Here is a 16,662-nt window from a genome sequence, read left to right as displayed (position 1 = left end):
AAAGATAAAAGGTTTATTACTGTGCAAATGACATTGAGCCTTGTTTGTGGTTGACACATTTTGGAAAATCATTGTTGATTTTCAATATATATTTGGAAAATTAACCCTATTAACTTCATTCAATGAAATAAGTTGTTATATATATACTGTAAATGTAGAAAATAAACATGTAATGATTTAATCATTTTACAAAACTAATTTTGACAGAATTGTGAATTATTTTAATAATTTTAATGATAACTTGCTAACTGAAAATAATCTCAAAATAGTTTTTATTCATTTCTTTCAAGTATTGGTTGCTGAAGTGGTGAAGCATTTTTTGCCAAAACTGGTAGAAATACACAACTATATTCCAGCAAACTCTACCCAGCAAAAACTGAGCAATTGGCAGATATTAGACAGGCAAGTGCTTTGATATTTAATATTTCATGGTCTGCAACAAATAGTTTTTCTTTATTTCACAGTGCAGCGCCCTCAGGAATTGTCTAGAGTAAAATGACTAAAATTAGTCTTGGTATCATTTGGAGTTGGTACAACTCAAACTCTATTTGGATTGACAGCTCCTTGATACTCTCTATGTTATCTCACCAACTTCCGCGATTTACCTCAATTTTCAGAAGAAAACAACAGGAAGTAACTTTTCCGCCTTCTTCTCACTTTATTTTAAAAGTTTGCTCTATTGCAGTTTACTGTTCTGCAGCATGATGCCTGTTAATGTTCTGATAAAAACTCTGAAATGTTTAGGTGGTCAGCAACCTTTTTTTAAAAATGCTAACCCATGTGCCCCCCTTCTCCTGGAATGATTTTCATTGGCCATCATTGGCTGTTGTGCCTGCAGCAGTCTGAGCACAGAGTCATAAGAAAAGTCCCTTTAGTTCTTTGTGTCCACGTCATACATTAAGTAACTATCTATTCTAATCCACTTTCTGGCACTTGGCCTGTTGCCTAGTATGCTATGGCATGTTGAGTGTTCATTGAAATGCTTCTCAAAGATCTTGAGGTTTTCCAACTGTACTGCTCTTTTAGGAAATGAATTCCCGATACCCACCACCCTCTGAGTGGAAACAATTTCCTCAAAACTGGCCCAAACATCTTTCTTCTCACCTTAGACTGTGCCCCCAAGTTATTGATCCCTCTACTATGGGGAGGAAAAGGTTTCTCCCTACCTACCCTATCTACATCCCTCATAATTTTGCAGACCTCAACCAGGTCTACCCTCAGCCTTCTCCATTCTATGGAGAACAACCCCAGCTTATCTAGTTTCTCTTCATAATTGAATTGCTGTAGCTAAGGCAACATCTGGTGAATATAAAATCTGAAACCACTGCAAATGCTGTAAATCAGAAACAAAAACAGAAATTGCTAGAAAAGCTCAGCAGGACTGGCAGGACCTGTGAAGAGAAATCAGAGTTAACATTTCAGGTCCTGTGACCCTTCTTCAGAATCTACTCTGGTGAATCTACTCTGGTGAATCTCCTCTGCACTCACTCTAATGCAATCACATTCTTCCAAGGTATAAGCCTAGGTATAAACTCTGGAATTTTCTCCTTAATCCTTTCTGCCTCTCTACTCCCCTCTCTCTGTCTGTCCCTTCTTTAGAACATTCCTAAATCTTACTTCTTTGACTAAACTTTTGGTCACCTATCCTAATACATCTTTAGGAGGCTCGTGACAAATCTTGTCTGAGAATGATTGTGTGAATCACCATGCGATGTATACTGTATAAAATATGCTATATAAATGCAAGTCATTAGTGTTGATGATTAGTATCCCAAAGGGGTGAAATTCCTCAATATTGAAGCTAATGGCATGATCAGTAATAGTTAATGTATAATAATTTTATTCTTGACTAGTCGTGGAGATTTTGCTCATTTTTGTCCACCTTTCGAAAGCTATTTTGTTGAATTTGTTGAGTACAAATGCTAAATTGCATAGTAATACTTATGTTAAAGGTAGCTTAAGGCAGCAGAGTAAATGGGTGGTGGTACAGCATTGATCGAACAGCAATGTTGTCAGAAAAATGGCCTGGCCATTCCAGGCTATACAACAGCAAGTTTTACTTCTCTGAACATATTGAATGAAGTGGATTAGTAATGCAAAGTCTGGAAAATCCAAGGCGATAAAACATAGTTCACCAGGGTCTATTAACCCTCACTGAATGTCTGCTAAAACAGAGCTGAGACCATTTTTTTTCTATGCGTGTCTTTGGAACTCTGTTTCTGAAAAGGTTATGGAAGCAGGGTCCTTCAATATTTTGAAAATAGAGGTAGTTAGAATCTTGTTACGCAAGGGGGATAAAGGATTATCAGGAATAGACAATGCAGATTTGAGGTGACAATCACATAATCAGTAGCAGTTAGTCTATAATAATTTTATTCTTTACCAGTAATGGAGCATTTGCTCATTTTTGTCCACCTTCCAAAAAGCTATTTGGGCATCAATGCAAAGTTGCATAGCAATACTTGTGATAAAGGTGGCTTAAGGCAGCAGAGTGAATAGGTGTTAGAACAGCGATGTTGTCAGAAAAAGGACCTGCCCAGTCCTGGCTATACAACAGCAAGTTTGAAAGAGTGAAAGGTTATTGGGGGCATGTGTGAATGTAGATTTGAGTCTCAATCAGATATGCCACAGTCTTATTGAATGGCAGAGTTTAGTTTCCTTGACATCATTGAGGTGTACTGTATGATTAGATCATGCCTCACTCAGGACACAACTGTATTGTATCCTTTGAGAGAACACAGCGTGGAGCTGGAGGAACACAGCAGGCCAGGCCACATCAGAGGAGCAGGAAAATTGACATTTCGGTTCAGGTCCCAGCCCAAAACGTCAACTTTCCTGCCCCTCTGACTCTGCCTGGCCTGCTGTGTTCCTTCAGCTCCACACTGTGTTATCTCTGACTCCAGCATCTGCAGTTCTTACTATCTCTGTATTGTACGCTTTCTTGGTGCCAAGGCCTGAAGTCAAAGGAAACTATAAACTTTGCGCTGGCAGTAGCAATGAAGGTGACACTCTTTAGCTGCAGAGTCTTTCCTGGCAACAGCTGTGACTTGACAGGAAATAACCAAGTTTAAAGTCCACCATCGCAAAACTAAAGTTGCAATTGGTCAGTTGTGACATACTGATGATGCTGAATTCAGCCCATAGGTCTAAATTTCTTTAAATAAAACATGAGTTTTGGTGTTATCCTGAAGCACCCAAGCTCTGACACAGAGCACAGCCATCCTGATTGTCTAAACAAAATGGTATTAAGGGTGAGGGCTTGCCCTCATACTCACAATAAAATGCCTTAAGTGTCAAGCGTCGCATTCAAATCAAGTGATCATTATTAGATATGAGCATGCAAGAAGTCCTATTGTCCCGAATGATCATTCGATTTTTGAGGCGCTTTTTGGGCAGTCAGGAACTTAAATGAAGAGGTGTCACTGGAGCCAAAATGTTAATTCAGCTTTCTCTTCACAGATCCTTCCAGACCTCCTTAGTTTCTCCAGCAATTTCTGTTTTTGTTTCAGATTTCCAGCATCCACAGTTCTTTTTATTACAATATTTGAGCCATCAATTTATATAATTACAAAATGTTCATTTGATCATTCCACTTTATTTCCCAATCTCTTCTTTCCTTAATCACATTGTAATGGAATCTCTTTTTTTATCCCCTGATCCCATCTCCACTTGATTAGCTCTTTCATACGACTCTCTTTCTCACAGACCAGCTTCCCTAAGGTACTACCAACTTGGCTTTTATAAGAAGTATCCCATGATCTCCATTTATTAGTCTCGTTTTGTAATCACCGCGTTACCTCCACCCCCCCAACAACCCCCGCTTCTTTTGTTCCTTGGTCATCACTGGGTTCCTAATTATGTAATTATTTGTTTGTCCCTTATATATTTGCAACTGGAATAATGATCTTCTGGTGAACTTCAGCTTTGACTGCTACAAACTCCTGCTGCCATTATGAGCTTCCAAATTATCTTTTCTTGTTTTATATGACTTCCCCGAGGCAATAAATATTCTTTACTGCTCCAGACAATCAGGTAATCGTGCACTACTCCAAATGCACATCTACTATCTGTGTATATGTTGATTTGCTTTCCTTCCCCTTTAAGGGTTTAGTTAGTGCTACAAATTCTGCAACCTAGCTTACACTAGCTTTTAAAATCATTGCCTGGGTAATCAGTTTGTTTAAAGTGCATATTGTTTGATCACGGACAATAACCTTTTCATATTGGCAGTCTATTTGTTTCAGGGTTCCCTGGGAGTTGATCACATTTGAATTGCTTCTTTGACTTTGATGTGAATATTTCAAATTTTAAAAACGTCTAGAGTTTCATCAACAGTTATGCCACTGAGTTTCAGCTTGAAGGTCACACTGTCACTCTTAACAGTATTTTAAATCTTTAATTGTAGTAATTTTTCCTCTGTCCTGTAGCTTAATTGCAGTATTTTAGATTAATCCTCAAGCCTCTCCAAACTTCTCTGTTTCTTTTCTTTTTTAATTTATTTCACCTGAAATGTTTATGTTGAGGTTCCAATTAGCAACATCCAAAATTAAAATAAATTCTCCATAGTCTTCCCAGAACTAGAGCAAGAATCAAAAATCCTCAAATCCTTAAATCGTGCAGTATGTATTTTTTACCTCAAGATAAATTCAATCCAGAACAGAATTCATTATAATCACTCAAACCATTTAAGATAAAATACATTTCCCCTTTAATCCAAATCATAAAGTCATATTTCAAAAGCGTGAACATCATGTGCACAAAAATAAATCCATTTGTTCCACAGAAACAGGAAAGAATAGCACATGCTTTTAAAGGAAGCAAAACAGAAAAAAAAAACAACTGACACTCTAAAACATAAATTACTTTAAAACCAGCCACAAAACAGACCACAAGGGGTAATGTAGACATTAGTCTGCATCCATGTGGAACTGGAAGGACTATTTGCCCAGGCTGTCTGCCTCTTTTTCTCTTTCTCTCTCACACCAGAATAGAACAAAGAAAGTGCTTCATCCCAATGTTACAGGTTCAGCAGATTTTGCCTCATATTCTGAACTAGTTGACATGGATCTCATTTTTTGAGACCCATATCCCATCATACCCACATCTTCATTTCATCCTAAGTGTTTTGTGCCATTCCTTGCTCAGGTAGGATTGAGTAAGTCGCTGACTCTAGTGTGACCAGCGACAACTTATTCTCATCGGTCTCATCAAAACTATGGAGTCTGGTATTTTGATAATCTAGAAAGTTACCACATGGCTCTTGGCCTCGTGCCAGTTTCCCAATTCCTATGTCTAGTTCCTTGGAAATGAATGGGATTACAAATTCCTCTTCTAACCCTGTTGCTTATTCTGGGTTCAGAGGCCTTCCACTAATTGGTTGCCAAGCACAAATGATCCCTCACTTTTGCTGTAACTTGCCTTTGAAATTAACAATGATTTAATACATAATGCATGGTCTGCCCTGATTCTACCTGGATATTCTACCTGGAACAGCTGGTAGCCTTAATATCATCTCTCTCTCTCCTGCTCAACTTTGCTATTTTTCTCTTTCGATTACTTCTGATCTGTTTGCCTCTTTCCCTCCAGTCTTGATATATCCAGACAACATGCCTTCATGAGCTCAATTTTCCCCATCCACCAACCTGTCTTGTCTATATGCCTGTATCATTCCAGCCCTCATTCACGCTTTTCTTTCTGTAGTAGACTCTGTCCTGTCAACTATGGCACACATATCTTCTAACTGGCTACATCTATTCTCCTGCTTCTCACACTTAGCCAGCAGCCAGACTGATTCCATTTTCCTGTCTTTATGTGTGGACCCTTTCATCTGCTGTTCTGCTTCGCCGACAAGCTCATCCAACATCTGTACAAGCCAGACCAAGCCCAGAAATTCCACTACCATCAAACAAAGCAAATTGGAAAGCAATGCTTTCCAAGAACTTAAACCCTCGTTTTTATCGTAGCTTCTTCTGGCTGCTGCTTCTTTTATTTGCAGCAATTTAACACAACTTTGTTCAGACACACTCCCACTCATTCACACTTGCCATTTATTAATTTCTGAACACATAAAAAGACTAAACACTGGCAAAGACTTACACAGACATGTTCTTTTGTTTCTCTTTTGTCTTTTCAGCAGCCTTCCAGACTATTGTGATACTTCCAATAAAAATTTTACTAACCTTTCCTGACTCCTATCCAAGTCTGTTTTGCCATTGATTCTATTATTTGTCTGGCTTTGTTTTTCGATTTGTTTGCTCAGTCTCAAGAACAAATAGTGATAACAATCCCCTTATCTTTCTCGTCCCTTTACTGGGTATCCCACCAGATAGATTGCACCTCTAGTGTAGCTCTGGGTTTCCAACCCTTTTTCTTCATCCTATTTATTCAATTCTCTCTCTTATCCATCAGAACTTTAACTATTGACTCCTCAGGTCCCAAACTAAAGGTGTTGTTTTCTGACATGTCACTATGTTCCCACTGATCACTACCGTGCAGGGCATCACATTATACCTATAGCCATTCCTTGCCCCAGTCCCTGCCCTACAATGATTCTCGCCCTTATCACATGCAATGGCTCTTGATCTATCACCAGCAATGTGATGGTTCTAATCCACCTGATAGCTCATGGCTCTACCCTATTCTTGCTCTTTGCCTCTGGCCACTGCTCTGTGGTGATTCTGACCTCTCGCATAACAGCTTGGATATAAATCCTTATGATTCTGGCTTACCTGTCATGTCACAGTTCTGATCTATCTGGCTGCTGTCCTCTACCCCTAGCTCACTCTACTGCTTTGGCACATAGGTCCCAATGATTCATTGTCACCCACTTAAATGACCAGTGCTGTGACTGTGAAGTAGACCTTTCCTAACAACAGATGGTAAAATAAAGATACTCAACCCATGATCTGTCTGCTCACTACTGCAGTCCCAGTGTAGTACATTCACTCCCTGTCACTATGTACAAACGGTGAGCGCTTGCCCTGGCACCCAAACAAGCCTTGAGGATCAGACACCTTGTTCAACTTGAGCAATCTTTATTAGGTACAAGCATGCAAGAAGACCTACTGTCTTGACCAAGGGATTCTACCAGTATAATGTTTGAGCAGTCAATTCATGTGACCAGCTGCTTCAGCTTTAAATAGATCTTTCCACCTTATTATTTCATCTTTCCTTGGTCATATTGACATTGATTCTCTTTCTCTCTGCCTGATCTCGTCTCCCTTTGATTAGCTCTTTCATATGACTCTCTCCCTCTCTCTCTCTCTCTCTCTCTCTCCCTGATCCTGTCCACACTTGATTAGATCTTTCATGTGACTCTTTCTCATAGACAAGCTTCTCACAATATTTTTTTGCTTGGTTTTTACACCAAGTACATCATAATCCTTATTTGTCAGTCTCTCCTAACAAGGATAATAGTTATGTTCCTATTTGCTGCACTGTTAATGTGCTTAGAAAGTTTCATCTTCTGTCACTAGTTGAGGAATTTACCTTTGCTTTTAATTTTTTCACTGTAAAGGGGTCACACATGGAATCCACTCTGTTCACGGCATACTATCCAAAATCAGTATTATTGACCCATATTTCCCACAATGTGGTCTTTTACATACTTTTTCCAAGTAGATATCCTGCACTAACTATTGAATAAGGATAGCTTTTTATATTAGAATACAATTTAAAACTTCCAAATAAAGTTAATTATTTATAGATGAGATTATTAGAAACTGGAAATCAGGTAGTTAACTATGACTGATAATATATGTCATTGACTTCCTAAAACAATCTGCTATGATTACTTCACAAAGTATTAATTTTTGTGAGATCTGTATTGGGCCTTACATTGATGAAAAGTATGATATTTAGAGGTATATTTAATTTAAACTTCTTTCACAATTCTTTTATGCAGGAAGGTATTTTCCAAATTACATTTTCATATTTCAGAAGACATGTTAACAAAGTTGGTTAAGAGCTCTCCTGGAGTTATTGAAACAGTTTTATACATGTTAAGACAGAAGATTGAGGAAGAACTCAATCGCACACAAGTAAGAAACAGATACCTTTTTCATATGCAGGTACATTTTACTACTGTGTAATATTCAAATGTCTTTATTTTTATTGGAGTTCTGTAACTAACTAATCACCAACAATGCACTGTGAGGTGAAGATGTGAATCTTTATTTAGACGTACCATTAAACTAGTGACAGCAAGCACGCAAACCTTGCTTTATTTTCAGCTCATGGTACTGATCTGCTCAGAAAGCCTTTTCTGAAAATTACATCCAAGGCTGCTAATAATCATTTAAAAAACAGGCTTCCCAGATGGTTACTAATTAAATACCTTGTTCAATAGCCAGCTCAGAGGAACATCTCATGCCTACAATGCCCCACATTGTGATCTCAGTTTACTGTCAGTGAAACACAGAGCAGAAGCCACTGTCTGTTTATCTTCAAAAGGACTGGTGAAGCTACCCAACTACAGCCTGCCTGTTCTGGCTGGTGGTGCACTATTGTCAATAATCATTTATATAGTTCTTTGCACACAATTGTGGCTGGAAAGAGGTTCATAGCCACAAATTTCAAACAGCCATCCATGCATGAGGAAGTTCATAACTGCAGTTATTTTTGTGTTATCTCCTGAATTGTACAAACAAGCAGGACTCCACAATACTAGAAATACATTTAAAGTTTTGGCAAAGATCTATAGTTCGGGTTGTGGGTGAGGTTGTTGACTTGCTCACCGAGCCGACTTGTTCTCATTCAGACGTTTTGTCACCATGCTAGGTAACATCATCAGTGGAGCCTCCAAAGAAGCGATGTTATTCTACTGCGCTTGGAATTTATACTGTCCGGTCCGTTATGGTGAGTACAAACTCATACAGATCAAAACTGGAAATGACAGTACTCACCATAACGGACCGAACAGTATAAATTCCAAGCAGAGTAGAATCACATCGCTTCATTGCAGGATCCACTGATGATGTCACCTAGCATGGTGACAAAACGTCTGAATGAGAACAAGACGGCTTGGCGAGCAAGTCAACAACCTCACTAGAAATACATGACAGAAGTAGTTCAAGTAAATATTGGTTTTTAATGTAAATTTGAGCTTCGTTCTCTGTACCTCTCCAGCCAATGAATGACAGCTGGCCAGATGTTTTCCGATGCAGAAACATAGGTAAAATTAGAAAGAAATGCTTGTATTTATTAGAGCCTTTTACAATAAAGTATCTCAGAGGCAGGACCTTGAGTTACTGTCCAAACCACAATGCTAGTGACAGTGCTGCACTCCCTCAGTATTTCACTGAAATACCAGCCTATATTCTAAAGCTTACATGCTGAAGCCTCTGAAGTGGAACTTAAATCTACAACTTTCTGACACAGCGGCAACATAATATCACTGAACCATGCAAGCAACTGAAATCCTTAATTTCAGTTATGGTTCAATTGAATAATTTCAAGCACTTTACTCAATTGCAACTCAGATGTTAAGTGTCTACCTTGCTACCCTGCTAAACTTACACAGTAGTTTTTACTTTGTAGTGTGTTTATTTTACTTTGATGCTTTTGGTGACATGCTCTGTACAGCAACATTGTCAGTTTAAATGAAGCATTGCAACTGACTCTAGAGGTACCAAGATTCTCTTTAAATGATTTTCCTTACTGCACTATTGGCAACTGTACCTTTGGCTGCCTAGGTCCTCAACTTTGGAATTTATTCTTGAAGCCTCTCTATCCTAACCCCTTTGTCCTGTTTTATGATGCTCTTTTAAACCATACCTATTTTGGCTACCTCTCCTCATTTCTGCCTATATGATTCAGTGTCACATTTTGTTTGTTAATAGTGTCCAAAAGCAGCTTGGGATGTTCCATTACATTAAAGGTGCTATATAAATGCAAGTTGATATCCTTGTTGAAGAGGTAGCCATCCATCACTAGAGGTAGTAGCAGTGGACAATGAGAATAGGTATTGTTTAATATAGCAGAATTTATTCTGGGCATGAGCAATCTGAGTGCTCACCCTGCTCAACCTCAGCAGCAATGCAGTTTTCCAGTTGCTGATAGCGGTGTTGAGGTATGTCTAGTGTCCATAAAGAAATTACATTTTTGAAACTTTTCAGTAATTGTGCTCACGCACACAGTTGGTTATTTGACTCTGCTGGAGCTCTGGTATTTACCCTCACCACAGCTGGATTTCACAGTGTCAGCAGCCCTTCATATTTTAAGACCCTTTCTACATGTAGTGGTTTTGTAACATAAACCTGACATTTCACAAGAATCCTTTTGTCAGTGTCTATTGCCTTCATCTTTATTCTGCTGGTGTAAGTCCATAGAGTGGAATTTGCCATCAGCAAACTTCATGTATAAGCGCTTAAATTGCTTTGAATGCACTCCAATATTTTTGCTCAATATTATGCAAATTTGGTAATTTCTGTATTAAAAATAAAGTGCATATAATTGTGTATTCATATCAAACATTTGAGCATGAAGTTGATGATTGGAATTTATGCTCTCATGAGTTAGAAACATAGAATCCCTACAGGCCATTTGGCGCATTGGGTCCGCACCAACCCTCCAAACAGCCTCTTACCCAAACTCACCACATCCCTGTATCCCATGGCTAATCTACCTAACCTACACATCCCTGTACACTATGAGCAATTTAGCGTGGCCAATCCTCCTAACCTGCACATCTTTGGACCGTGAGAGGAAACCAGAGCATCTGGAGGAAACCTACACACAAGTGGGAAGAATGTGCAGACTCCACACTGACAGTTGTCCGAGGGTGGTATTGAACCTGGTGCTGTGAAGTAGCAGTGCTAACCACTGAGCCACTATGCCAACCCACCTACTATTGTAGTTAACCAGTTCACAATTTAAGTATTTTAGTTCCAAAAACCCAAATTCTCAGTAGGGAAGCTGTCCTTTGAAAGAATGCAGATCAAAGATAGGGTACAAAGTTGTAGCTGAATTCTTCAACTATGCTCCCTGAGAACCTTGCTCCTACCCAAAAGTGCAGGATCACAGGGTCACCATTTATATTGCGGTGTTTATTTCCAAGAATTACTGAAGCTGATTCCTTGTAATTATTACACCAGTCAAAATTTCATAGTCTGCTTTCAGCATCCAGATAAACATTTTTGCACTCCAATTTCCTTGGTGTTTCAATATGATCTGCCCCAAATTATTATTCCAAAACTGTTCTTTACTAGTAAAAAGATGCACTGTTCTTTGTTCTCCTTTCTATAATAGTGTGCATATTTTGTTTTTAATTATCCTTTAATTCCAACAAATTAGTAGAGAAAACTAAACAGCCTTCTATTTATTCATTCATGGGATGTGGGTATCACTGGGTGGGTCAGCATTTATTGCCCATCCTGAAATTGCCCAGAGGGCGGTTAAGAATCAACCACATTTCTGTGCATCCCAAGTCACATAAAGTCCAGACCAGGTAAGGATCATTAATATCTCTAAAGGACTTTAGTGAACCAGATTGATTTCTCCAACAGTCAACAGTGGTTTCAATCATCATCGTTACAGTCTTAATTCCAGACTTATATTGAATTCAAATTCCACCATCTGCCATAGTAAGATTTGAACCCAGATCTCAGAACATTACCTGGATGCCTGGGTTAATAATCTAGTGAAAATGCCTCTCGACCATCATTTTTCTAATTGAGGCTAACCATAAAAATCACCCTTACCCAGGGAATGGTCATAACAGTACATATCTGAAAGACAACCTTGTCTTTTCACCTCTATCCATTGATTGATGTGCCATGTTCCCCGGGCATTTGCTGCTTCAGTGCTGATAAGGCTTCAGTGTACTAATACTCCAAGATATGGTAAAATCCTGAATTTTACCAATTGTCCACATATCTATTGATACCTGAATAATGTTTGCAAATTGCTGCTGATGACACCTCCTGAAATCAGCAGCAATTATGCAATGTGAGCATGGCTGCCAACAGATGGGAATCACCACATCAAGGAACATAGTTAATATCCATGCCTTCAACTGCAGCGGCACCTCAGTGTCTATATAAATATTGATACTGGAGCTAATGGAAGATATATTCTATAATGTTCATAAAGCAATTTTGCAACCACTGTTCTGCATAAGCTTTGCACAGCCACATACCAAGGTGTCAGCCAAAACAGATGAGTAGTAAATTGTGAAAAATTGCATTTGCACTGTTACGTAGTTTACATGGTTGTTGCAAAAACTATATTCAATAAAATAAGGGCGGTTTTGATAGAGATATATATGGGAGATTGCATTGAACGTTAGAGGAGTTATTTTCTAATATTAGATGTTGTTAGTTATCCCATGTAAGTTAATGTAAATCACCATAGTCCTGTCAGACTTTAGGGCAGCTCTCTCATTTGAGAGAGACACAACTGGTGATAGTGTAACCTGAGGGTCACCACACCTCAGGCTAGGGGAGCAGTTGAGAAGGACGGCCTTCATAGTAATCTCAGCTGATGTAGAGAATGGTATAAATAATCATTTTCCTCATAAGAATAAGACAATCAGCTTTAAGTATAGGTGTAAATCAATGCCATTAATTTCAGTATAAGCTGTCTTGACTACCTACTATAACTTCAGCAGAACTCTGAAGACATGGCATAACATTACGGCAGATCATCCCATCCACATTCTTCCCTGGAATGGGAATGACAACTTGAAGAAAATTCTTATGGAGTCATTAAACATAGTTAAATGCACATTTGTTTGTCAAATTAATAAATAGATTCCTTTATTTTGGCAGGAGGTGGAAAATTACAGTACTTCTGCTGACAAGAACATTTTAGGTAAGCTGCTTTCTTGCACTTAATAATTATTGGGTTACACAGCCACTAGAAAAAGAATGCACTGATTCATATTATTTAAATTAGCACAGATATGTTGGCAGTAAGCATAAATGAGGCATTTTATGATAAAAACATTTGGCGTTTTTTTTTAAAATACATTTGTTATTTGTTAAAAAAAAATTTATGAACCAGCAATATTGTGTTGGAAAGGAACTTCTTGATGTTTTTTTTTCTTGTTCTTGGGATGTGGATGAGATGCTGATAAAAGTTCATTTATTGCTCCCCTATGAAAGCGCAATGATCCCTCTCCTTGAACAGTTGGAGTTCTTTTGATGGTACTGTTGCATGAGAGCATAAGGTAGGGAATTTCATGATTTTTGAACCAGCAACGGGAATGGCAGTTAATATTCAAGTCAGGAAGACTTTACTGCCATTGTCCTTCTTGAAGGTAGAGTTAGAATTGGATGGGCTTGCTGTCAAAGTAAGCTTGGTAAATTGCTTATATTTAAATAAAATGAATGGCATCAGAAAATGCATTGATGTCCATGTGCCCCTGCATTAGAAGAGATTAGCTGAGCTTTAATGAAAGTTAAAATATTTCCTTGGGAACGCTGTTAAGGGATAAAAGTTCAGTCGAGATTTCAGGAGAGTATCCATTAATATATACGCATTATACTCCCTCATGTCATCAGGAGTAAACCTTCAGGGATGTTAAATGTTAAAACAGGGATGTTGGGGTTTGACCCAACATAGTGGCTCTAAAATTTGAATCATGATCGTTTAATATGGCCCGTCAGTCTCCAGTTAAGAGGTTTACAGTATTGCATTGCATTATTATTTTAATATTGCATAGCTTGATGTAAAGGAAATGTGGCAAGTTCATCAGCTGTGAAAGTTGCAAAATGTTCCTTTTTGCCTTTGACTCCATCCTCGGCTATATAAAATCTTTCCAGAACCTAATGTTCAATTCTAATTCCTCTGTCATTGCACTGACAAATGAAACGCAAATGAACAGGATTTCCTTTAATATTAATCAACAGAATCAAAATCTGCCAGAAGTAATGATCTCACTCTGGTTAAGCTGAAACCAGAGTGATATATGACTGATTCACTTGAACTTTTTAAACTGCTGTGATAGTTCAACAATAAATGTATTTTTAAAAATGTAGGTACAATGCTCTGTGCACTATTAAAACTATGTTGGAGGTAACCAGAAATACCTGGAGTAAAGAAAAAATGGTGCTGCTTTATCTTTCTATGTGTGAATGCCATAAATTCTTGCACTTAAAGCAAAATGCAATACACGTTCTGCACAAAATTATTCTATTTTGTTTTCTAGATTATGTATCACCCAACATGCATTTATTTACAAAGGAATGTCAATCCCAACCAGAAATGTGGTACAACAATCAGAAGCAGAGGTAATTTAGAATATATGTTCTAGTTCATAAAGATAAAAGGTTGCCTGCCATCTATTTGTAGAGATTGAATAAGTAGCCTGTAAACATTTTAATTTTATGTGTTTGCTCTCAAATACTGTAAACCTGGAAAGAAAGTTAGAGCAATTATTTTTTCACCTGTGCATATTTAATTTGAATCTAGCCCAGACTGTATGTGCATAATCTCTGAAAGCTCTCAAATATATTTTGGCAGTTTCAGTCCAGTTCCAAGTTAAGAATAAATTGATCCGATTTGCAACTTATCATTACTAAGTTGTCAGTCCTGTGAATAATGCATGTGGAATAGAAAAATATTGTAAAAGTTCAGTGGCGTCCTCAGATGAGGCAACATTGTTGGGAAACATATGGAATTACATCTTGCATTTACCTTATACTGGATCGGACCTGGAAGTACAAAATGATCCATTTCTAATTGTTTACGTTTTTAGCTGTGGTCCATTAAAACAATCTCAAAAAACAACACAGCATGCCAAAGATATACTTACATAGTGCCGCTCCAAGCCAAATGTCAAATACACGGAGGCAGGCAATGCTCTGACCCACTACCTGTCTGATCTGTGCAGCATTCTTCAAATATAGTGATGAATAAACACTATGAAGGCAGCAGCTTGTTTATCTGACCTTGGGGAATCGATGTAAATTTGCAATGTGTTACTCAAAGTGGTGCTACATGAGCAAATGTATCCCTAACACGTGATCTAAATTGTCAAAATTCTGTACGCACTGCAACCTTCCAATTAGACCTGTTGAATTTAATTTGTAGAAGACAGTACCTTCAAAATTATAATGTAATTCCATTTTGAAACAATTTCATGCTTAAACCATGAGGTATTTTTGGTTACTGCTGACCCATATTGATCTTTAGAGGAATAACTGCTCTCTGGTCACTTTTTAAACAAGAGCAGGATGTTCTCCCAGTTTTCCAGCCAATATTCATTCCTCAACCAACAGCATGAAGGACATTAACTGGTCATTTCTCTCACTTTTTTTGGAGAGCTTCTAGTGTATAGATTGACTGCTGCAGTAAATGCAACACAACAGTGATTATACTTCAAAAGTAATTAATTCGGTGTAAAAGATGTCCCAAAAGACAATGTATGCTATGTATTTAGAACATATAATGTTATATAAATAAATGTACATAATATAAAGGTATATTCTTTCTTATATATTTTGTTTAGAGTCAAGTAACTCACAAAAGCATCTCTGTTTATATATTGGTTGTCTTTTATGTTTTTATAATAAGACCCTGTGAGATATTAATATTTAATCGCTACAACTGAGGAAGGAAATGACTTGGCCTTCTTGCCAGCTGGTTCCGATAGTATTGCTGCCAACACCACTGATCTTCCTCTCCTTTCACAGTGGAACTTGCTGTTCTCTTCTGATGTGGGTGTAGCTGTGCTGGCATTTGGAACAGGCAGTGTAAGTGATGAGGCATATTGCACAGTGTTAGATTGCTCAGGCCCACCTGCAGCATTGGGTAATCCGCTTTTCTACACCTAAAATATAGACATTGTTACCATGTTTGAAGAGATACCTTCATTAAGCAATTGCATTTTACGAGCTGATTTTGTGCTATCAATATCCCCTTGTGAAAGATGTAATAAAAACAGGATAGTGATAGTTTTGAACTTCAGCTTTCTGTATTGCCTCTATGTTCTTTCAACCTATAATGTTCAAAGTAGCTTTTTCATAGAGACTGAATGAAATTTCAAGGTCTTCTTTCATATTTGTTCTGTCCTTTACTACCTTGTCTTTCAAGCAAAGAATGAATTATAGGGTGTGGAACATATGGAACACAGTAGTATCCAAAACATAGTTCATCCTGTATGATGAATGGAAATGCATCATGCACGTTGAATACAATTTCATTCATCTTAATTCATCCATGCAGAAAATTCCCCTTCAATGGTTTGAGATATTTTGCCCAGTATATATGAAACTCCATTCTTGTAGTGATCAATCAAAAACTTTACTACTTTAAACTAATTCATTGTCCTCAGACCTACTTTTGAAAAGTAATTTTAAATAATATTTCACTTGCGCCTTTCATTTCTTGATTTATTTAAATATCTCTATAAGATCACATCTCATTCCTGCTGAAGGACTGAAAAGCCCAAATTTTTCTTCATAATTTAGTCCTCCAACACAGAAATTGGACTTGTGGCTCTTCTGTGCACCACCTCCTGCACTTTATTTCAGTTAAACTGAAATTAAACCAAGATGGGAACTGACCAAAACACTATAAAATGGATTACAAGTTCTGACTTGTAGTGTTTGGCTGCTTAACTGCAATGCTGAAAGCTTTGTTGACTGTTGCACCATATTGGCTAGATTAATAAGTTGTGGTTGGTTGGCTCGCCGAGCTGGTTTGTTGTTCTGCAGACGT

The 16,662-nt window shown here is 37.8% G+C and overlaps 1 protein-coding gene across 1 annotated transcript in view; it reads left to right on the top strand.

Annotated features, from left to right (window-relative positions):
* The window catches only part of spef1 (sperm flagellar 1), a 34,052-nt gene that overhangs the window by 6,129 nt on the left and 11,261 nt on the right, over window positions 1-16,662 (top strand). Inside the window, exons 2-5 of the mRNA XM_048616289.1 lie at window positions 291-402; window positions 7,904-8,039; window positions 12,768-12,810; window positions 14,150-14,231. Of these exons, the coding sequence (XP_048472246.1) occupies window positions 291-402; window positions 7,904-8,039; window positions 12,768-12,810; window positions 14,150-14,231 (373 nt within the window). The remainder of the gene's footprint in view (window positions 1-290; window positions 403-7,903; window positions 8,040-12,767; window positions 12,811-14,149; window positions 14,232-16,662) is intronic.

The sequence above is a fragment of the Rhincodon typus genome, chromosome 34 (assembly GCF_021869965.1).
Source record: "Rhincodon typus isolate 14 chromosome 34, sRhiTyp1.1, whole genome shotgun sequence".
NCBI classification, from domain to species: domain Eukaryota; kingdom Metazoa; phylum Chordata; class Chondrichthyes; order Orectolobiformes; family Rhincodontidae; genus Rhincodon; species Rhincodon typus.
The sequence above is the reverse complement of the archived record's forward strand: the minus strand, read 5'-3'. Positions and strand labels throughout refer to the sequence as shown.